General features: G+C 32.5%; 1 protein-coding gene across 1 annotated transcript in view; it reads right to left on the bottom strand.

Moving 5' to 3' along the window:
* Ncam2 (neural cell adhesion molecule 2) overlaps nt 1–25,800 on the bottom strand; it is a 472,605-nt gene that overhangs the window by 81,031 nt on the left and 365,774 nt on the right. The window contains exon 12 of the mRNA XM_026411794.2: nt 9,024–9,197. Coding sequence (XP_026267579.2) covers nt 9,024–9,197 — 174 coding nt within the window. The remainder of the gene's footprint in view (nt 1–9,023; nt 9,198–25,800) is intronic.

Below are 25,800 nucleotides of genomic sequence, written 5' to 3'. Positions count from 1 at the left end.
TTATTTAATTAGGAAAAATGGTAAGAATTTGAAACACAAAAAGTTGTCAATGAAAATTCTCCTTAGAAAATGAAATTATTTTCAAATGAAAACTATTATTTTTTTTTTAGGAACAAAAATAATTTTTAGTATAACCTTAGCCCTAAAGAAAGTAGAACACATAAAATTTTGGTTGAGACTAAAAGAGTTTCTAAATGCAATTCCAGTTGCCTAAGTATTTCACAAATAAAAAAAAAATAGATCATACTATTTGAATTGTTTAATGTTCCCTAAAATTATGTTTTACAATAATATTTTTCCTTCATTTTGTTTTGGAGACTGAGAAAAGAGTAGCTGTTTTGCAAGATCATTATTTTTTCTTCATTAACTACCCAATGAACTAAACAGAACACACAAAGTGCTATGGCAATAAATATTGCCATATATCTCCCTTTAACCAAAAAAGTCCAGTTACATCTGTGCTACATGTTTCTCACTTGACATTAAATGTCACGTTGATGTATGATCCATATGTGAGTAGTTCAAGATGTTGCTACTTGATTTGTTCACAATTTATTTTGAGACTAGTTGGATATCATATTGGAGATTGAGAAGATCAGTAGGGTTTCAGCTAAACTTTGAAGAACATAATAATAATTCAGGGCTCCATTGTAACCCTAAAACTAGGACTAGGAGAGAGTGAGCAGGTGCAATTTATAGGTACTTAGTTAATGTGTTATAGAGAATTGAAATCTACTAATAGAAAATTCTACAAAAAAAAACTTGCCTGCTAAGCAGCAGTGCAGCTAAACAAGAAGTGAATATATATGAAGTCAGCAATTAGAAGTAGAAACCTGAACTGAATAGTAATAAGATGCAGGAAAGGCAACTGACTGTCACATAAATTAAGATTAATAAATAAAGCCACTCTCAGGGCCAAAAACAGCTGAAATGTTCATGAATCTAAACACCTGTATTTTTTATTCAGAAACCTAAAATTTCCTTCTCCAAAATGCTTCAAAGTTGATTAGTATAATTGTATTTGCATAAACCTCTTAAACATTATGGTAAATATTAAAACAACCTAAATTTTATAAAATAAGGATTTCTTCACTATTTTGAAAATATACATGTGCTTTGAAACATGACTTCAGATTTTCAGCCATCTGTTCATGTACATATCCAGAAAAAGAAGCATATACTACATAAGTACACCACCAAGTAAAATGTACCATTTTCACAATATTTTTAAATGCACAGATTACCTCAAATAAAAGGAAGATATACTCTGCAGCATCAAAAATGAAGTGGAGCAGAGGAGAGACCTGAAGCTAGAAGTGCTGCCATATAATTATTTTTCTATTGGTTATAGAAATTCTGTTGAAAATATCACTTGGACACTCAGAAGTTTTGCACAGAATCTTGATAAAGAAGATTGCAGTTCAATGACCTCCATGAGGAGAGAAGAATTGTGATGGGGAGTTGAAGCTGGTACTATTGCATTAGGTCAAGACCCTCACAATTATTGAAAGAAATAAAAGGGTGGAGTAGAAAACACATATACACACACACATCTGCCTGCTGGTAACAAAAAATCATCTGGCTTTGTCATGAACCCATTCCTTGATAGATAGAGGGTGTAGTAAATACTTATTTGAAAATTAGTAAGCTTACACATACTTTCATAAAAGTGTCAAATAACAGAATTTAATTGAGTGGTCTCTGATGCTTCATCCTTTCCAATGTCCCAGGGCAACTATCAGAAACAAAAGAATATCTTCTATGTAGTAATGTGCCCCGAATTTGGGCTATGCATTATTTGTGGCAAATAGATAAACAAAATACAACATAATACAACAATACAACAATCAAAACATATGCAAGAAAATTAACCACTATTAGATTTAGCTGAAATAAATGAACAAATCCAGCAAATAATCCAAACACTAATATTTAAGCGTTTACAACTTCACGAACTTCAATAATCAAAATCCACACTTAAAGTGTTTAAAACTTTTTTTAAAATCAAAACTGGCAAAATTTACAATATGCCCAGCTAACTTGGAAAAGAAGTGAAAAGCAGGTGGATTAAAAAATGTGCTTATTAAATAAAAAACTGAATAGGAACAGTAGATTAAATATAAGTGAAAAAAGAGTAGTATGGAATATTGAGCTGAATAAATTCTCATAAAGTCATAACAAAGATGAATAGAATAAGACATAATAAAATATATGTAAATACATATGATAACTCAAGTTTCCCATAGAAAATTCAGTATACAGCTTGGATTTCAGAGTGAAAGTTTTGCAAGAACAGGGGAGAGAAAATATTCATAAAAGTAATGTTGTAACATTGTCCAGAATTAATTCAAGACATGAATCTTCGATGTATAAATCGCAGACTCTTAAGCAGGTTAAATAATAAACAGATATACTAAGTTATCGTTAAACCTCAATATCAGAGTTTAAGTTGATGTCATAAAAGCAGCCCAAAATAAGAGGGTAACAATATCTACAAAGAAATGACCCCTCCAAAACAGTAACAATGGAAACCAGAAGAGAATAAAATATTGGAATCTGATTGCTCAATGAAAACCAATATCAAATTTTATTATACAGCTAAAATAAAAATATTATTAAGATAAATCTTTTTTGAGATATTAATGAAAGCCATGGACCTCCTTCTTCAAAAAATTTATAATTGCAAATTCACTTTTAACTTTCTCACAGTAGCTAAAACCTGTCCTCTGCTGTAGATAATCAACTTTTACCCCTAAAGCAAGCTTCATCAGAGACCTGTGTACTGGGGCAAACTTCTTGAGATCTCTTATAGTAATGCTATTATTAAATTACCCTAATTCTCAAAGCTTTTTCCGATGCTCAAACACAATGAAAATAAGCAACTGTGTAATTATTTTCCTCCCAATTGTGATTACTTTGAAAACACCAAGTACAGACAACATACAAACCTATGTACATTCAGACAATATTTGTCATGCATGTTCTCTAAATAAGAGTAACTTGTATTCAATTTTCTCAAATCTTAATTGAATAGAGGATTTAAATTGTGGAATACTAAATAGCACAGGCTTTAGAATCAGACTTCTTGGTTTCAATTTCAATTTCACTATTATTTTTCTAGGTAATCTATGGAGAAGTTGCTAAACATCATAGTCTCTATATTCTCAATATGGATTACTCTCAATTTTGTAGTCAAGATCTATTATTTTGATCTACTTTCAATACTTAACACTGTGACAAAATATAATAAATATTTATAAAATGTTAGCAATAATTAAAATGCTAATAGCCAGATCATTTTTATTTTGCCTCAACAAGGAAGAATATGGTCACTTTAGAAGATTACCAATATAGCCTATGTGTGGAGTAAAACGTTTTTAGAGTAATTTAACTCTCAAGGCATATGGGTAGACCACAGGAGCTGAGAGCAGCCCTAGCAAGAGGTTGTAAATTTCAGTTTCACAGCAGCAAGAAACTATCTAAGCAACAAGGACGAGATCTTAGAAATATTTTTTTCAAAAGAAAACTCAAAAAATTAATACATTCCTGCCAATATTGTTATTTTTGCTGTGTAAAATCTGATGAAAAAAACTACTCACACCATGCTTGAATTTCTGACCTAAATAAGTGCAAACTAACAAATAGGTATTGTTTAAAAAAAGCAATTGAAAAGAGTAATTCATATCAGAACACAACACCTGACAAGTAAATTTCATGTGTTAAATGAGAAATTTGTTCACTTATTAATATGTGCCAATTTTGGTTTTTTGGATCAACTAAAAGTTGGCTTGGAAAATATTCATGAAATTTTTGTTTTGGCATTAAAGTGAAGGAGTAATGCTAAATCAAGGAAGATTGATTCTGTGGTCTATATATTCACCTTTTTAGCAATGCATAGACACATACATTGCAGAACCTTTTATTATTAACAGATATAATTCCAACAAAATTTCAAGATCTTAAATTTTTTAATTTACATTAAACATGGACTTAAAAATATACTATGTCACACGTAGAGATTTCAGCCTAAATATATTAAGGTCTTTCTCAGTGCAGAGAGCTGAATTGATTAGTTATACCTCTCCCAGAGAAGCCTGCATCTAGGAAAATGAGTGGACAGCAGTACAAAAGGACTATGCAGTTTTCCTGGGATAGACATTCCATAGGCAAACCTCATGCCACAGTTGATAAGGACAACCAGTGGACAGATCAACTTTCTTCTTTTAATCTAGATTATGCTTCCTTTTGTGAGATACTTGAAGTCCTAACAGTATCTCTACATCAGTTACTGTATAATAATACACAGAGCAATTGATAACAGAAGGAGTATATACCAAGGACGCCTAAGGAAGCCGGTTGTAAAATATGCACTAGTGAAGGTGACAAGTAAGACTTTTGTCATGTATGGAGGAAAGAGTAGATCATTCACTAAGTGGTACAAAATCTCATCATATTAGCTTTGAAATAGGAGAGCAGAAGGAAAGGGCTCTGAAGCAAGAATAATCTGTGGATCCAGCAGCGCTGCCACTTGCACTGTATGATGGATTTGGTGAGACTGCTGCTCTTTGATATATTAGAAGTGGGAAGAAATATATGGCATTTGTGCAAGCCTCAATGGGGGAATTGCAGTATGGTTCTTTACTCTCTTAGTCACAGGTAATGCCATATGTGGTGCAGGACTGTAGGCTCAAAAAAAAAAATCCAAAAAACCAAAAACAACTACTAATATTCTACTGAGCATTTGTAAGGAAGGAATGACTTGACCAAGGGATCCTAATTGGACCGTGTAGGTATGTGATCAGAACTATCCATCACAATCTGGCTCCTGACCAACTAAAGCATAATGTCTTGCTGCTCAATAACAACCTATCAAATGAAGTGGTGCATCTAAGATGGATAATGTTGTCTGCAGTTCTGCATTTAGTTGGGTGAGGATTTCTAGAGCCTGCAATGGAGCTTAACTATTTCATTTGCTCATTTCTGCTTCCTCCTCACCCTTTTCACAAGTATTGATCCCTAATATACACTTTAAATCTTACTCTTCATTTAAAATTTATTTTTGTACACATGAGTTTTAAATTCTTCACTTAAAATTTATTTTTGTATACACATACCTCCCAAGCCTCTAGGGTTACAGGCATGTGCCACTTGTGCCTGGTGAATTATCACTTTAAAGGACTTATTGACTCAATGAAATCATATTATTAACTTATCTTATGAAAAATTCAATCAGAAAGTCCTAAAATTAATATTTTCTATCCTCCTATCCCACTAAATTTCAAAATTCCCTCCACTGTAATATACTACTGACACTTGACATATTGAGATTGTTATGGTATCCTTGTTCTTCTTGTTGAGTTCTGATGCTAAGAGTGAAGCTAGATCAGAAAATTCTAATGGGTGCAATATTGATTAGACATGACATGAAAATAAATATATATACTGTATAGTATAAAGCAAGAAATATGGTATTGCTTCCTTGTCACTCATCCTAGGGAAATGGAATTTTAGTGTGAGATTACTTCCAAGAAGGAATGGAAGTAAAAGCACATTCTGGAAGATTCAGAATAAAAGAGCAATATCTGCCAGTGTTGAATGGCCGTAAGCCTTCCCGATGAGAAATATGTGATGAAAGTTGAATTATCTCCCCCTTTCTTTTTTTTTTTTTTTTTGTACCTGGGATTGAACTCATGAACTCAGGACACTCTAACACTGTGCCACATGCCCAACCCTATTTTTAATTTTATTCAGAGACAGAGTATCACCGAGTTTCTTAGCACCTCACTTTTGTTGAGGCTGGCTTTGAACTTTGGATCCTCCTGCTTCAGCCTGCCAAGCCGCTGGGGTTATAGGTTTGTGCCACTATGCCTGATGAATTATCTCTTTAAAGAACATACTGACTCAATGAAATCACCATCACTCAATGAAAATATGTGTGCTTAACGGAGAAAGTTCCATTAAAACTATGTTACACATTCTAACAATCAAATCATTGCTGTCAATTTATAGTAAACATAATTATAAATATTTACATTGCATTTCATATTTGTATAAACTAAATAAACTGTTATTCTAATGAATGTATTTACTATATATATAAAGAGATGATACATATTTTTAGTTAAGGAAGAGTAATGCCACATACATATCCTTCAATATTAGGAGCAGTTCAAATCGAGCTAGTTACAAAGCTGTATCCTTACTATCCATTAAATTTGTGTGTCCCTTTGGGTCACATATTTGTATCTATGCCTAATATCCAAACAGGAGAACTATACTAAAGAATGCTTAAAAATATGGTTCTCTTTAAAACATGGGATTTTATATATATAATGAGATCATAATGCTATTATAATATGTAAATTTGGCATTAAATAAATAAGATTGCAAAGGTTACTTAATCCAATTTTGGGAGAGAGCATCTGCTCAGCAATAGGTAGCTGTATAGGAAATGGAATGGATGTAAGAGAAGATGTAAGTGCTAAATTCTATATTTTAAGTCTGTGGTATGCAGGACTCAACTGAATTATTTTTATACCTACAGACAACAAAAAATCTATAATATCTGCCAAATATACTGCTAAATAATGAAATAAAAAAATCAAAAAACAAGGCTTAGAGCAGTAATCAAAAATATTTGTGCTACACTGAGTTGAAATTACACAATGATTTGATTACATTGTTTTTATGACCTTAATCTGGTTTAAGTTACTTGATAACATATCAGTGAAAGAAGAGCTGACTATAGAAACAGAAAAAAAAGAAAAGAGAAAGTATCAATGCAAATATTTTCCTCAAGTGAAAGTGAAAAAACTCATGGGTCAGGATTTTGAAGTCTCATTGAGAAGCTTTAAGCAATCTTAATCTGAGACTGTTAAACATCCTGTTCATGCTGTAATGTCCTTTGCTCATGCTTTAGATTCATCAAGCAAGTTTTAGTCATATTTTCTTTCCTATATTTTACAAGAAAAGAAAATGAATGTAACTATATAGAACTGAATGTCCTAATTTCTGGTATAGTGATTTCTCATTATAAATTAACAAATGTGCTTTGTTATTATATATCCGTCTCATAAGCATAGAAATCTGCTTCCAACAATTACCTGGGGTTCAAAGTCACATTTTGAACTTGGTGAAATTGGCTACAGTAAACCATTATAAATTGTCCATGAGGTTGTCACTTTGTAAGTTCAGGGAGAGTCGATTCACCTTCTATCCAGCCATGTTTAATTCCAGGAATATTCAGACTTAACATTACTTTTCTTTATGGTTATACTTGAGAACTCTACTGTATAAGAATTAATTTATTTTCTCTGTCACTCACCTAATATGTGCTATATTTTCTCTATCTTGAAAAATTAAATATATTTAAAAAAACATCATTCTTGAATCCAAGTTATTTTTTTTCTCTTTTACTAATGTCCTTGATTTCACTCACACTTTCCATTTTGGGCATAATACTATTATTGTTTTTATAATAAATCTTCTCTGCTGAGACACATTAGGTATGCACAAAGAATGTTAACTATCCAAAAATTTCATAATTAAAAGAAATAATAAGGATTCACCTGTTTGTGGGTATTGTTTGAAGTGTGTGGTAAATGAGTGATGATCAATTCATTAATATTTCTCATATTTTTATGAAAAACCTTGAAGTTGAATTCAGTTGAAACTGAAAAAACAAGTAAACACTGGTGGCCCTTGAGCTATTACATTTACTCTTCTTCATGTTCTCTAACATGGTTCCCTCTGTTCTTCTCAGAAGGGCTCAGACCTGACACTGAAACCCTATACTACACATGTGAGAGCCAAGGCAGAGTCCTCAAAGGAAGGACAGTATGCAGTATTAATTTCCTCAACATTTTATGCTATTCTTTTGGATGACTCAATGTACCTCTGTGTCCTAATCAATAGAATCCAATACTGGAAATTTCTTATTATTTCTTAATATAGTTTCTTCTTCTAAAGAACTGACAAATCACATTTTCACAATTCTACATAAGTGAATAGAAGTTTCACAAATTGTTTTGACATTTCAGAATCAGTGAATTCTATCATTTAAAAATGATATGGCTTGTAATAAAAAATTTAATTGTATAAAATTTTCAAAACACATTTTTGAAATAAATTTTTGTAGATGATTTTTTATAGATGTCTTCATGAATGGATACATATATTGCCTATATTTTATATTAAGAATTTACATGTATTTGTTGAGATCCACAGCCGAAGGGGCCCTAGCAAACTTCCAGCTGCCAGCTGATGATTGGCTCACAGTGGCCCCAGCAAACTTCTAGCTGCCAACTGATTGGCTCTTCTGCGGTGATGCTCATTGGGCTGTTTCCCCGCCCTTTCAGACCACAGAGCTGCTCATTGGGGGACTTTTTTTGGCTGTGCCCACACGACCCAGCCAATGGCCTCAAGAGCAAGAGGAGTGGGGGAGGTTGAGAGGCTTGTGGGAAGCTGGTGGTGGCAGTTGGGCTCTGAGGGTTTTTCCTGAGGAGCTGTGTGGTGTGGTGTGTGTGTTCTAAAAATAAAGTTCGTTTCTTTAGACAAGTGGCTCCTGAATTGTGCCCAGCCAGACTGAGGCATGTATTTGTGAAAAATCATTAGTAATAAAAAGCATACATTCACTCAGCAAATCTAACATGTTAGCAATTGTCTTTTCACAGGGAAAGTTTTAAAAAGGATAATTTCTCCAAGAATAAAACTTTGGTGATTCTGTAAAACCTTTTCATTTGTAATAATGGCAATTTGGGGTGTAGCTCTGAGGTGGATCACTTGCCTAGCATGTGCTGACACCTGAGTTCAATGCATAATACTTCAAAGCACAAGTGGAAAAATAAATAAATGGTAAAAACTTTCTACTCTATTTTAAGTTATTCTTAAGAAAATATGTCACTGGAAATGTCCTTCCAATCCCACTGCATTTCAATTAAAATATGGAAAATGAAAGGTTAATCACATAGATACACTGAATATCAGCATGATTTAATCAACATATTTTGTAACCATTGACTCACTTTGAACTCCATGGGAGCGTACTATTTTCCAGGTTTCTGATGCCACTTCCTTGACATCCACTTGATAGTGATGAATAGGCACACCTCCATGGGAGTCCGGCTTGCTGAAAGAAAGTTTGGCTGTGGTCTGTGACAGCTCTATAATCTTTACTCCATAGGGACTGGATGGCACATCTGTGAAGGAAAAAACACAATAGACACATAACCTAGGTTAACGTAGATGGACTTTATTAAGTCTTGCAGTGTCATGAGAATTAAGAGTGAAGGAAAATTGCTGAATATATCACTGAGTGTGTTTAAATTCCAATGTCCACTTAAACACTCCAATTGGCTCTTAATAGCAAGAAAATTACACAAGTGCATTTCTATTACCACAGCAAATAACAATCAAACATTCAGCAAATGAACTAAAATATTCACTTATTCAGAAAATATTTTATTTCCATAGTTTTATGTAAGAACAAGATTTTTTTTGATGTCAAGGAAAAGAAGTTTGTGCGTTATTATTAAAACAAGTTTGTGTGGGTGTTAGTCTGTGTGTGTATGTTTGAGAGAAATACTGACACAAATAAAGAGAGACAGATATCAGAGGTAAAGGGGAATAAGTAAAATGTAAAAATAAATCTATTATTTGATCAGTACAAATATTTTTTTGTGAAATGATTTAATTTTAGAGAAAATGTTAATATGTTTATTTTTAATGTTTTATTTACATTTTAATCAGTGCATTATAATCATACACAATGCTGGGATTGGATATTATGTATTCATACATGCACACAATACAGTATGATTTGGACAAGATCATTTCCTGACATAATCCCTTTTCTCCTTTTCTGCCTCCACTTGGTCCCTTTCCTCTATTTTATTGATCTCCCTTCCATTTTCATGAGATCACCATCAGAATTCTTTCCATTTTACCTCTCTAGCTTCCACATGTGAGGGAAAACATGACCTTTAACTTTTTGAATTACAGATTATAAGTTATATCATCATTTATAATGCACTTAATTAAAGGAAATTTTTAGTTGAGTTATTAAGGCTTTTTTTTTTTTCTTTTTTTCCTACCAGGGATTGAATCCAGGGGTGCTTCAGTACTGAGCCACATTCCCAGCCCCTTTTTTATATTTTATTTAGAGACAGGGTCTTGCTGATTTGCTTAGGGCCTTGCTATATTGCTGAGGCTGACTTTGAACATAGGATCCTCCTGCCTCTGCCTCCTGAACTACTGGGATTATAGGCATGTGCCATCATACTTGGTTTAGTTACTGAGTTCTTAATCCATTTTAAAGAACTTCTAATAATATTTCTTGAATGTATAACTCCATTGGTTACATTATTTCACATTTAATAAGATATACTAGGTGGAAAAATATTTTAGCTTCTAATGTACAAAACTTCCTTGGAAAGAGTTCTCTCAAAGGCAGAACAAGTAGAAAAAAATGAGAAAAAAAAGTCTCAATAAGGAAATTATTGAAAGTTATGCTCTAGAAACATCAAAATATGGAGTAACTTAAATCATTAAAGGGATTTCTCTCTTAATTCTTTTCTCTCTTTTCTATATTATGTCTGAAATAAACTTTGGAAAAAGAAGCAGATATAGATATTTTCAGAAAGAATCTATACACACAGATATTTGGTCAATGTACGTTTCTACCCTGATATCAATTAGGTATTCATGTAAAAATTGCTAAAGCAGTCAAAAGTCAAATGAGCCATGTTTGCAAGAGTTAGGAAAGTGCACACCAGAACACATCCAATTACGTCTTATCATGGTTCTAGGCAAAAGCTAGGAGTGCAGGATTATGGCCTTTTGGACCAATATTACAAAAAAAAAAGCCTCACTGTATAGTTTAACTGAAAGTTACTTAGAGATGCTATGAAGTACATTTTGTTATATCTATAATGTTCAAATGTAGATGTGTTGAATAATGATGGCTCCAAAGTCACAGTACTATTACAATCTTGCCTATAAATACAAAATTCAAGTCTAGATAATAATGTATTAAGCTGTCAGACATAAAATATTTTCTCAGTTTTCATATTTTTTAATGTCTAGGTTAAACTACAAATATTTTCGTATGTAGCTTTGATCTAAAATGAGCAGGAAATCAAACAAACATGGAATGCCCTTAGAAGACGAATGATACTTCAAACCATACTGAGCAACTGTCCTACATCCACTAGGTCTAAATTGGCATCCTGGCAATTAGCATAATCCCTCAATTCAGAGACATGTGTCAAAAGTGAAGGTAGTAGACTCTGGGGGATGAAGCAGAAACGTTTTACTTCTGACATTGGCAGAATATACATGATCTTAGTATGCACCACTCAAGAAGAGATGAACCCTGATGTGGTGCAACCGGAGAAAAATAAAGCCTCCACTCTTTTAAGCACAAAGTGAGCATCACTCAATATTGGCCATAGGCGTTCCTTTTCTAGTTATGTAGTCTATTTTCAGATTTATTGACTCTTGACCTAGATTTTTGAAATGTATACTACCTTTTTGTGCTCTTCTCTTATCACATTAAAAATGAAAGAATTCTTATATCATGCAGATCTTGTCTCTTTTTACTTTTTTCTTTTTACATTCTGAGTATATATGTTCTATTACTTACTGACTACTGAATTATGTTTCTTCCAGAAAGTAACAAAGCTTTTATACATAAACATATATTTATACATACATCTATATATATACAATAAACATTGAGCAAAATAACTAAACTAAGTCGTCAGAAAACATTTGATAAATGAAAAGTCAGAAATTAAAAATTATATGCAAAGTATGTGAGGTGTACAAACTATGTGAGACACTACATTTGTTACTCAGGTAAATTCAACCATTTCACATTGTGTGCATACTTCAAGACTTCATGAGTTATGTGGTAAGTGCATACAATTTGTCAACCCTGAAAGTAAAGAAAAAAATAATATAGATACAGAACATGTCCAAGTGTCTTGAATCAATATTTTGAATTTTTTTCTTCACTTTCTTAATTATCTAGTGATCACCTTAATCCTATTTTATGCATATAATAGTTATTCACCACATTATTTTAATAATATCTACATTAATCCTTGTAACTATCTTGTCCTCATTTCTAACACTCACCCCCAAACTTTGGACCTACCTGCCTCTGTCTATAATGACATTTAGCTTCCTTTTCTATTGGATTAACCACAAAAACTTCAATACGCATGGCATGCAAATGCAATGTTAGTTTTCCAAAGAATCACTCTAATTGCTGCCCTGAAGGGGACATTCAGGCATTTCATTCTCATTATAACATCAATCTTAGCCTTTTCTATCTTTCTCTCAATACCCTAGATCATCTAACATGCGGAATGTATGCAAACAGAAGACTACTGTGGAAAAGCTATCAACATAGTCCATTATGGGACTTAGTGACATTCAAAACCACACACAGTACTTCAGCCATTGTTAGCATGTATTTTTAAACCTCTTTCTAGCATCTTTTATCTCAATGATTAATGAATGCTATCCCACTGAATGAATGAATGATCACTCTTTCTTTTCAATTCTACTGGTACTGGCATAGCATTAGACTAAGAGATTGGATATGGGATCAGAATTTATGGGTCCAAAATGTGGCTTTGCCAAATTATCAATGGCAATCTTTAACTAATCCCTTAATCTTGCATTATTCTCTTTAAAATAGAAATTTGAATAATATCTATTACTAGAATTGGGGGGGGGTGTCAAGTAACAGAATGTGTAAAACAGAAACTGGAATACACTAAGCATTTGGTGGATATCACTTACTATAATTTCTGCTCTCTCCTGATAACTATCTGCCTTCTATTGCATCTCTCTCATCAATTTACAACCATCAACATTTCCATGAAATTGTAAATAATTGGTACAATACCAAGATTTGATATAGAAAATTTTTCTTTGCCTAATAGTAGAGAGATAGTGTCATGATCTGGGTTTCAGACAGAAACAATCTCTGAAGGCCCTGTAGGACCCTGGGCACATGACACATATTGTGTATTTATTTCCTAATGAGCAAAAGAGCAACAATAATATTAATATTAAAGCTGTGATAGTAAGTTGATGGTTATAAATCACTCTGCATTCACAAATGTAATTTTTCCTCATCTTCTTCTAAAAAAGTTATCTATATATAAATAATATTGGTAAACATTTTCATATTTACACTTATGTCTGGTACCATATATTGATTGAAGTATAAATGTGACAATATAAAAAAAAATCTGCCTTGTTGATAAGGTAACTTCATAAAATAAAGAGAAAAGGTGGGGGGAGTTTTTTTCCCATATTTGATAAAATAAAGGAATTCAATAAATAAAGAAGAATTAATAGGTGAAATGAAAGTATATGCAGGGCAATAATGTCTGGAAACAGATTTAAAAGAGCACATTGAGTGTGTATTCCCTGCTTAACAAGAAAGCATCTCAAAATGATGGTAACAAAATAAAGCAAAATATTAAAACCATACATTTGAATATACTATTGGTGTGGACAAAGAGACATGCAGCAGAGGAGATCTGAATGAGCACATTTTTAAAATGACACTTCTGTTTTACTCAATACCACTTTGGCTACCTGGAATCTTTTGAGTTTTTATATGAATTTTAGGATTTTTTTTCTATTTATGTTAGGTGCACCACTGATATTTTATTTTGACAGAGATGATAATGAATCTCTAAAATGCTTTGGGTATTATGAACATTTTAGAAGCATTAGTTTTTCTAGTCCATGAACAGGGAATATATTTCCACTTACTTGTGTCTTCTTCAATGCCTTTCATCAGTGTTTCATAGTTTATGTGACAAAGATATTTAAACTTCTTTATTGAGTGATTACTAGAAAAATAATTATATTTTTGTAGCTTTTACAGATAGGATTGCTATCTTGATTGCTTTTTTTAAGATACTTGCCTTTTTATATAGAAATGCTATTAAATTTTGTATGTTGATTTTATGTTAAGTGATTTACTGAATTCATTTATTATTTCTGACAGTGTTTGGGTAGAATCTTTATAATTATCTATACATAAGATCCTGTCACCTTAGAAGAAGGACAGTTTGACTCACTCTTTTCAAATTTGGAAGTCTTCTTTATTTTTAATTGTTTCCCAAGTGCTCTGACTCACAGTTCCAATATTATGTTGAAGAAAGCAGTGGAAGAAACATGCTTTTCTTATTTTGGATCTTAGAGGAAAAACTTTCAACTGATCCCCATTCAATGTGATATTAGTTTTGGGTTTGTTATAGATAATGTTTCCTGTGTCAAAAGGGTTTGCATCAAAGCCATAAATAGAGTATTACCTGACTTCAAAATGTAATGCAAAGCTATGATGACCAAAACTACACGGTAATGCCAGAAAAAGAGATGTATGGATGGAGAAACAAAAATACATGTGCACATGTAGACCCTTCTCTCTCACCAGATACAAAAACAACTCAAAATCCATCAAAGAGTTAAATATAATACCTGAAACTCGGAAACTACTATAAGAAAACAGGGAGATGTTTTATGATATTTGGGGGGCAAAGATTTTTCTTTTTTTAAATATGAACTAAAAACATAGGAAACAAAAGCAAAACAAACAAGTACTATAAAGTGTTAAAAACTTTTAAAATTAAGACATCAGATGAGATTAATATAGAGAATATATAAGAAAATCCCAAAACTTAACAGCAAACAAATAAAAATACCAAATTACAAACTGGGCAAAATGCATAACTAGATATATTAGAAAAGATAACATGCAATTAGCCAAAGTGCATAAATAAACATGGACAGCGTCACTAATTATCAGAGGAATGCAAGTCAAGACCGCAATGGGCTAGAATATCACATAACACAAAGAACAAGCATGATAAGGAATGTAAATTAGTATAACTATTATGTAAAACAATATGGAAGTTCTCCCCAAAATTAAAAATAGAATTACTATGTGATCCAGAAATATACTACTGAGTATATGTCTGAAAGAAATGAAATAAATTTCTACAATAGACATTTGCACTCTCAGGTTTATTGTAGAACTTGTCATAATAGCCAAAATAAGGAATAGATCTAATTGTCCATCAACTGATGAATGAATAAGGAAGCATGGCACATTTCCCCAATGGAATACTCTTCAGTCATAAAAACTAATGAAACTATACCATTTGCCACAGCATGAATGAAACTGGAAGATCTATATTAAACAAAATAATCCAACCACAGAAAGATAAATAATGTATGATCTCAATCATATGTGCAAGCTAAAGCAGTTGACTTCATAGAAGTAAAGTGAAGGCATTTTCTAGAAATTTGGGTGGTTAGGGAGGAGAAAGGGATAGGGAAATATTGGTCAAGGGACATATAATTACAGATTGAAGGGAGAAATAAATTTCAGGACTTATATAGTAAAGCAAAGTGAGTTCAGTTAGTTATGATGTATATTCTTGAACAATATAATGAAGGGTTGGGATGTAGCAAAGCAAGAGAGCACTTGCCTTTTATGAGCAAGACCTTGAGTCCTGAGTTTAATTCCCAGCACTGATAAAACACAGTGTGTATTTTATATGCTCTCACCACAAAAATGATAACTATGCGAGGTAATGCATGCATTTGTTAGGTAGGATTAAACATTCTACTGACTATATATACTAAATATTATATATTTCTATATATGTATATGTATATAATATATGTGCTTTAAAACATCATATGCACACAATAAAAGCACACAATGCTATTGCTCAATTAAGATAAATATATGAAATAATACTTTTAAAATGAACTAAGTTATAAAATTAGAAAACAAAATTTCCTAGACTTTACAATCAAGTAAAATTACAAAATGGTGGAGATTCAAAAGCCAGAAAGATTAGTTGTGTTTGTGTATGTGCATGTGTGTGTGAGTGAATGTGTATTATAGCTCTTCCTTGACTACTTTCTCAATTCTCAGCAAATAAGTGGATCTTAACATCAAAAGTTAAGATCCACTTATTTGAAGTGAATTGAACCCCATGACCTCTTCCAATTTTATAGAGATATAATTTGCTAATAAAATTTTATATATCTCAGATGTATAATTTTACTTTTGCACATGAAAATTTGATTTTTGCTGTGAAATAATCACCATAATCAAGCTAGTCAATATATCTATCATTTATATTTTTATTTTATGTGTGTGTTTGTATGTAAGTGTGTGGTAAGGACATTTAAAATCTACCTTCTTTTGCAAATTTTACTATAAAATACAATATTGTTAAAAAGAGATATACGTGAACATCATATCTCCAGAATTTATTCATCTTGCATTCCTGAAATTTTCTAGTCTTAGACCAACATATATTCATATCCTTGTCTAGCTCCTGGCCACTACCACTCTACTCTCTGCTACTCTGAGATCAACTTTTTTAGAATTCCATATGTATCTGAGTTCATGTCATATTTGTTTTTCTGGGTCTGGATTATTTTGCTTAGCATAATGTTGTTTGGGGTTCATGCATGTTGTCATAAGTGATAGGATTTATTTTTAAAGCTGAATTTTATACTCACATATACACATACATACACATTCTTGTAAATATTTTATTTATCCATTCATCTGTCTCTTAAGTTATTTGAGTAGATTTTAAGTTGAAATAGATTATTCCGTATTTCTTTCCCATTATCTTTACTTCTGGGAACATGGTTTTCTAGAATGCTGGGAAGCTGGTGCTGAAGGTATGGTGGTAAGACAGTGAGTCAGCTCTTACTCCACAGATAAGGTCTTGGTGTTGCTAACCTTAGATCAATAAATCTGAAGTGTTTGATTGTTGTAAACCTTCTTTAAAAAAAATGAGTGCTTAGGGGAATATTCTCCCAGAGCTGTGTCTCCAACCTTATGGTAGATATTTTCTATTAAACTTCCACATCAATTTTTATAATTAATTCAACTTCCCTTTCCATTTAAGGAACTAAATTCTAAGATGTTAATGACCCAGACTCTTTCTCTGTAGTTCATGCATATAGGCAATTAGTATGAGTGGCACATGTGTACAGTTGAGGATGCTGGAGGAATGTGGATGCCATCCCCATTTTCTTGACAGGTGAAAGTGGAGAAGAGCACCTGAAGAGGTGAATAAGGGCTTGGCTCCCCACTAAATGTTTATTCTCATGTTCCTGATACAGGTGGAAGTGATATCAACAGAAGGTAGCTTGGCAGCAAGAATTGATGACCTTTATGTAGAGCTGTTGACCTGAGCTTGTTTGTGCTGTATTCTGACCTAAAAGCTGGAAGACTCATAAATGCCTGTTGTCTTTCCTATTCTCTACATTTCCAGTGATTGTATAACAAACTAATTCTATTATAATATTTTCTGCTTTCCTTATTCTTCAATCTGTGTCTAATAAAAATCCAATAAATTACTGTTGGTCGATAAAGAATTGAATTTTCTAGATTTGGTAGGACTGCATCACACAGTATGTCACTAACAACTATTTGCCTCTCAAGAACACTATGCTAAGATGGGTCCCATCTGCTTCTGTTTTCAGTGAGCACTTTATTTCCAATAAGGTGTATATATTTTTAACTATTTCAAAAGATATGTGCTCTGAATATTGATTCCCCTCAAAATTTGTACATTTACAATTAAGCACCAATGTGATATTTTTAACAATCAGGGTTTTGGGGAATGTAGGCAAAGGCCTAATGATGAAAAAATGTTCATCATCTCTAGCAACTAGAGAAATAAAAATCAAAACTACTCTAAGATTTCATCACAATCCTGTCAGAATGGCAGCAATTATGAATACAAATAACAATAAGTGTTGGTGAGGATGTGGGGAAAAAGATAACTCATACATTGGTAGTGGGACTGCAAATTGGTGCAGCCAATATGAAAAGGAGTATGGAGATTCCTTGGAAAATTGGGAATGGTGGGCTGGGGATGTGGCTCAAGTGGTAGTGCGCTCGCCTGGAATGCGTGCGGCCCGGGTTCGATCCTCAGCACCACATACCAACAAAGATGTTGTGTCCGCCGAGAACTAAAAAATAAATATTAAAAATTCTCTCTCTCTCTCTCTCTCTCTCTCTCTCTCTCTCTCTCTCTCTCTCCTCTCTCACTCTCTCTTTAAAAAAAAAATTGGGAATGGAACTACCATTTGATCCAGCTATCCCTCTCCTCAGTCTATATACAAAAGACTTAAAAATAGTATACTACAGGGACACAGCCACATCAATGTTTATAGCAGCACAATTCACAATAACTAAACAGTGGAACCAACCTAGATGCCCTTCAATAGATGAATGGATAAAAAACTGTGGCATATATATACACAATGGAATATTACTCAGCAATAAAAGAGAATAAAATCATGGTATTTGCAGGTAAATGGATGGAGTTGGAGAACATAAGCATGTTAGAACATAAGTACTAACTGAAGTTAGCCAGTCCCCCCAAAACAAATGCCAAGTGTTTTCTCTGATATAAGGAAGTTTTGATTCATAATGAGATAGGAAGGGGGGCAGGGGTGGGGGAGCAGTGGAAGAATAGACCAACTCTAGATAGAGCAGAGGGTTGGGAGGGGAAGAGAGGGGCCAGGGGGTTAAAAATGTTGGTGGAATGTTATCCAAAGTACATGTATAAAATATGAATTGGTGTGAATACACTTTGTATACAACCAGAGATATGAAAAATTGTGCTTTATATGTATAATAAGAATTGTAATGCATTCTACTATCATATACATATATATCATATATATGAAAGAGCTAAAGCAGGCATAGAAAAGGGTATGTGTGAGAAGGTTTCATCAGACACCAAATTTTACCAATGCCTTGTCCTTAGACTTTCCAGTCTCTAGACTATGCTGGGCAAGTTTATGTTAATTATTAGTTTCAGATTCAAGGCATTTTTTATAGCAGCCAGAATGGTGCAATGCAAGTTGTCAGCCTTCTCTGATATTATGGTCAATTAGCAACACATCTAGAACCCTGTAAATTCTTTTAAATTTCATCTTTCTTTTGGTTTACCTTGATTGCCAAATACAGATCATAATTATATTGATCTTTTCATAGCCTTTGAACACTTATGTGTATATTTTCTCATCACAAGTACTTATACTAACTCTGAATAATTCTTTTTGTCTTTATTTATTCATATACTTTTAAATTTACTGATCAAACTTAAGTAGTCCAGGAATCTTTTCTTGATTTTCCCATTTCTACTTTTACTATTCTCCAAAGAAGTGTTTATTCACTTCTAAAATATCAATGGAAAATATTTCCTTCAAACTTACCCAGTTCATGATACTTCTTACAAGTCCCAGAAACCTAGATCCCATTATTAACTGGGTAATTCAACCATATCTCATAAGCTAATAACACAACACAGCAAACCCTTCATACATTCACCAAATGCATCTAAAACAACTACAATAGTCTTATATATACATATTTGGGAGATTATATATATATCATATATATATATTTTATATATATATATCAAACATCCTAAAGTAATGTCCACTTGTTGCAATGAATGGTAATATATTTAAATAACAATACTATATTAAATAATAGTATAAAATAATATGTAATTATGTATATATTTCCTTTTTGCAAGAGTGGATACTACTTTAGATGTTTGTATATTTACAAAACTGGGCTATTTGGAAAAATACAGAAAGTGACCTTTTCCCCATATCTAATGTTATGTTAAAAATCAGTCTCTGGAATATTGGCAGGGCACTTGAATGGATTAAGTTGCTTTATGGCTAAAATAAATCTAAAGTTTACTTTCCATAACAGGCAGAACATAAGCATGTTTTTAAGAATATCCATAATTAGATCTCTCACTACCTCTCTATTCATGGCACCCACCATGGGACCCATCACACAATACACTCCAAGTTTCCACTCTGTGCCTCCTTTCTTTGTATTGTCCACCCTGCCATAGCATTATGCTTTTTGTACAAGTGTCATCTTGATCCTTTCAGTATTTCCTGTCTTCTTTTTACACCTGTTTCTACTGACTTATTATTGTCCAGTTGCAAAGCTAATCCATATCTGAAGCTTCCCCCAGGAGCTTCAGTGAGAATTCAATTTTGGGTTCTCAGGACTTTGATTTACACTTCTGCTACAACCCTTAATTTTGAACTGCAGCTGCTTTATATATTATTCATCTTCAGATTCCCAAGATCTAGAACAGTGTCTGGAGCTTAATAAAACTCACTAATATATTTTTTTCTGTTAGTATGAATATCACTGTTCATCTCGTGATTTCTGGGAAATTTTTTAAAAATGAACAAGATGTAGAGTTTTCTAGGATAGATCATTTCAGAGAAACATGGCTTTATATTCAGGCGAAGAGAATGTATTTTCAAAAGAGCTAATGTTAACCTGCTTCTGAATAAGATACCATCTTAGTACAAGGACCAGTACATTGACTGTAGTTCCCTATCTATAGAATTTTGGTCAATTGATCAAGTTTAACCTATAAGCAGGTCTCTGTTCTCAAAAGTGACTTTTATAGCCTTTTTCATGACTTAACTGAAAGTACAGATGACTGCTTCATGATATTTGTGAATTAAGTCAATCTTGGAAAGAAACCTAAAATATTGGATTTGACAGGGTCTTAGTAGGTTAAAAGATGAGTCAAAACTGTCAAGCTGAGATTTAATAGGTATAAGTATCATGTCCTGAGTTAAGGTTAAAAACAAAATCAATTCTCAAGCACCCTCAGTAGTGGGAAAAAATATGTAGAACAAGGAATTAGAAGGGAAAAAAATAAAATGGAGATTATATTAATTAATAGAAACACACTGCCCAGAATAAGCAAGACTTAATTTCATTTTATTACTCATTGGTATAAGATGTCTAGATCTTTGTATTACAACTAAAAAGAGATCAACATACTATATGTACGTAAAAGCAAATGATACAAACTAAAATTTGGCCATAATAACAGTCAATTAATATTTTGTGGGTATTTGCCATATACTGGATATTTCAAACATATTAACTCACATAGCCATTACAACATTTTCATCAGGTAGATCTCAGAGTACTTGCTATGGAACATGGCACAGAAACCACAAAGGACTGAGGTATGTACTCCCAGCCACCGTGTGTAGTACCTGATGGCAGTTCATAGATGAGGCCCTCCCACAAAATTGCCCAGGAGAAGGTGACATTATCACAAAAGTGTGTTAATTATGCAAAAATGGGATCATTGTTCTAAGGTTAAGGTAGGAGTATTTCAATATTTAAAACTGAAATACAGCACAAAAATTAAAATAAGATTTTTAAATAAATGAATGACATTATTTGATAATAAGTTTTAAAAGCTTAGAATACTGTTTTTTTAAAAAATAATTGAAAGAGCATCTTGTCAAAAGATCACAATCTTTAGTAGGTAGAAAAATATAAGGAAGGAATAACACTATGTAGGTAAAATTTTATTTCTAATGTGTTCTACAACCATAATTCATGATCATGGATATAAATATACATACAAGATATGCATGTGAGCACTAAAAGAAAGTATAGCCTCTAGTTAGAAAATAGGAATATGGCCTAGAAGACCTGTTTATGAAACATTTCATGGGGAAATCTTTAGAATATGTATCGCTGTATTTCTTGTTATATTCTAATATTTGGATTAAGAAGTTAAATATTATTAAGTATATATTATCATCTTTCCATAGAATCATAGAAATTTTTTTAAAATTTCAACTGACAGGACAAAAATTAAACGAGTCTGAATCAATTGTTGCTCAAGGAATATAAAGCCAGGGTTTAATAGATAATGTTTAAAAATTTTTTGATATTAATACAAGTGTGTGTGTGTGTTCGTGCACGCGCGCGCGCGTGTAATAAATATATATATATATATAGAGAGAGAGAGAGAGAGGGAGGGAGGGAGGGAGATAGATTATTTTTAAAAATTAATTTGAGAAAAACAATAATTGCTTGTTGGAATTATTTTGCAAGAATGTAAAAGTAATAGGATGAAAAAGTAAAAAAAATTTTCTACTATTTCACAATCCAGTGAGGTGTTTTAGTTTACATAAATTTATTACATATTTTCTTTTTTATGTTTTTCATTAATTTGTCCTTTGTTGTTCTTTCTCATATACATGATCCTAGAATTCATTTTGACATATCATACATACATGGAGTATAATTTCCCATTCTTGTGGTTGTAAATGATATGGAGATACACAGGTTGTGTATTTATATAAGAACATATGTAAGTTATGCCCAATTCATTCTACTATCTTTCCCATTCCCCAAACCCGCTTCCTTCCCTTCATTCTCCTCTGCCCAATTAAGTGGTCCTCTACTCCTCCTTGTCCCAGCCTCTTCCCTATTATGAGTCAGCATCCACATATCAGAGAAAATATTTGACTATTGATTTTTCGGGATTGGCTTATTTTACTTAGCATGATAGCCTCCAGTTCTGTCCATTTACCAGCAAGTGCCATAATCTCATTCTTTTCTATGGGTGAGTAATATTCCATTATGTATATATACTACTTTTTCTTTATCCATTCATTTTTGGGCACCCAGGCTGGTTCCACAGGTTAGCTATTATGAATTGAGCTGCTATGAACATTGATGTGGCTGTGTGACTATAGTAAGCTTATTTTAAGTCTTTTAGATATATGCCAAGGAGTGGGATAACATGGTCAAATGGTGGTACTATTCCAAGTTTTCCCAGGAATCTCCATACTGCTTTCCAGAATGTTTGTACCAATTTGCAGTCCCACCAGCAATGTATGAGCATACAATTTTCCTCACATCTTCTCCAACAATTATTGTTACTTGTTTTTTTTTAATTTTTAATTTTTTTAAAAAATATTTGTTACTTGGATTCTTGATAATTGCCATTCTGACAGGAGTTAAATGAAATCTCAGTGTAGCTTTAATTTTCATTTTTATAATTGCTAATATTGAACATTTTTTCATAGATTTATTAACCATTTGTATTTCTTCTTTTGTGATGTGACTGTTTGGTTTCTTTGGCCATTTATTGATTTTTTTTGAGCTAAGTTTTTTGAGTTCTATATATATTTTGGAGATTAATGCTCTATCTGAGGTGCAGGTGGCAAAAATTTTCACCCATTCTGAAAGCTCGCTGTTCACATTTTTGATTTATTCCTTTGCTGTGAAGAAGCTTTTTTAGTTTGACACAATCCATTTTATTGATTATTTATTTTCCTTCTTGTGCTTTAAGAGTTTTATTGAGGAATTTTTTTTCCTAAAATGACATTTTGGAGATTGGAGCCTACTTTTCTTTCTAGTAGGCATAGGGTCTCTGTACTAATGCCTAGGTCCTTGATCCACTTTGAGATGACTTTTGTGCAGGGTGATATATAGGGATATAAGTTCATTCTACTACATATGGATTCCCAGTTTTCCCAGCATCATTTCTGAAGAGACTATCTTTTCTCCTATGTATGTTTATGGTGCCTTTGTCTCATATGAGACAACTGTGTTTATGTGGGTTTGTCTCTGTTTCTTCGTTTCTTCCATTCTCTACTACTAGTGCATGTGTCTATTTTGGAGCCAATACCATGCTATTTTTGTTACTATAGCTCTGTAGTATAATTTAAGATCTAGTATTGTGATTCCTCCTGCTTTACTTTTCCTGCTGAGTATTGCTTTGGCTATTCTGTGTATCATATTTTTTGAAATGAACTTCATAGTTGCTTTTTCTATTTCTATGAAGAATGTCATTAGGATTTTAAAGTGGACTGCATTAAATATGTAAAATGATTTTAGTAGTATGGCCATTTTGACAATATTAATTCTGCCCATCCAAGAGCATGGGAGATCGTCCCATCCTATAAGGTCTTATTCTGGTTTTTTGTTTTGTTTTTTTTTTAGTGTTTTGTAGTTTTCATTGTAGAGATTATTCACTTCTTTTGTTAAATCAATTCCCAAATATTTTTTTGAGTATATGGTGAATGGGATGGTTTTCCTAATTTCTTTTTCAGTGGATTCATCACTGATGTACAAAAGAACAGTTGATTTTTATATCCTGCTACATTGTTGAATCCATTTATTGGTTTGAGAATATCTCTAGTGGAACTTTTTGGATCTTCTAAATATAGAATCGTGTCATTAGCGAATAGGGATATTTGAGATCTTCTTTTCCTATTTGTTTCCTTTTAATTTCTGTCTTCTGTTTAATTGCTCTGGCTAGAGTTTCAAGTATGATGTTGAATAGAAGTGGTGAAAGAGGGAATCTCTGTGCTTGTTCCAGTTTTAGAGGGAATACTTTCACTTTTTCTACATTTAGAATAATGTTGCCCTTTGGTTTAGCATATATAGCTTTTATATGATGAAGTATGTTCTTACTATTCATAGTTTTTCTAGGGTTTTGAGCATGAAGGGGTGCTGATTTTGGCAAATTCTTTTTCTGCATCTGTTGTAATGATCATTATGATTTTTGTCTTTAAGCCTATTGATGTGATGAAATATGTTTATTGATTTCTGTATGTTAAAACAACCTTACATCCTTGGGAAAAACCCCACTTGATCAAAGTGAACTATCTTTTAAATTTTTTATGTGATTTGTTGGTGTTCTATTTAGAATTTTTGCATCTATGTTCATTAGGGACATTGGTCTTAAATTTTGTTTCCTTGATGTGTCTTTGTCTGTATCAGGGTGACACTTATTTCATAGAATGATTTTGAAAGAGTTCCCTCTTTTTCTATATCATAAAACAATTTGAGGAGTATAGGTGTCATACATTGATAAAGATGCTGCACATCAGTGCAACCACTACGGAAAGCAGCATCAGCCTTAAAGGGATATATTACTCAGCCTTAAAGAAGAATAAAAGCCTTAAAGAAGAATAAAGGATATTACTCAGCCTTAAAGAAGAATAAAATTATGGCATGGCAGGTAAATGGATAGAACTGGACAATATTATGCTAAGTGAAATAAGCCAATCCCAAAGAACCAAAGGCCAAATATTTTCTCTGGTATATGAATGATAATTCACAATAAGGTGGAGGGGGAGAAGAAAGAATAAAGGTACTTTTGATTAAAAAAGGGGACTGAAGAGAGAAAAGGGAATATGAGGGAAGGAAGGAGAGTAAAATGAATTGGACATTATTAACCTATGTGCCATATGATTACACTACTGGTATAATTCTATCTGTTGCACAATCAGAAGAATGAGAAGTTATGCTTCATTTATGTACGATATGTCAAAATACATCCTACTGTAATGTATAACTAATCGGTTCTAATTAATAATTAAAAATAACACCCAAAATAAAATAAAATAAACAAATTGAAAGGAAACAAAAAAGTTCACATGTGAGTAATGGTATAACAAAATGATATGTCTTCAAGCTGACTCTGCTCAAGGAATTCCCTGATGTAGTCAGTATTAATAACACCAGATGTAATAACAATAAACTATATATATGTTATCCCATAATGTATGAACCTGTGTTCTCTATCTGTTAGATTGATATAAATACCTCATGTGTTTCCTTAAGGTATTAGAATTTTGATGACAACTATGCATGATTCGATTTAGTAGATAATGCCTTTCAATCTTACTATACTTTATCAAGTTGCTCCTCTTGATACAGATAATGGCAAACTGGAGTGAGGTATGAAATATTGAGCTCATGAATATATGATGCCCAAGTTTGTATGTCTGATTTCCACAATATAATTGTACTGATATGAATTAAGGATTATCTCTTCATTGTTATAGTAAATGCTGTCAGTATATTTATTTAAAGATTTCATCTAGGAATTGTTATATATTAGA

The sequence above is a fragment of the Urocitellus parryii genome, chromosome 2 (assembly GCF_045843805.1).
Source record: "Urocitellus parryii isolate mUroPar1 chromosome 2, mUroPar1.hap1, whole genome shotgun sequence".
Lineage (NCBI taxonomy): Eukaryota > Metazoa > Chordata > Mammalia > Rodentia > Sciuridae > Urocitellus > Urocitellus parryii.
The sequence above is the reverse complement of the archived record's forward strand: the minus strand, read 5'-3'. Positions and strand labels throughout refer to the sequence as shown.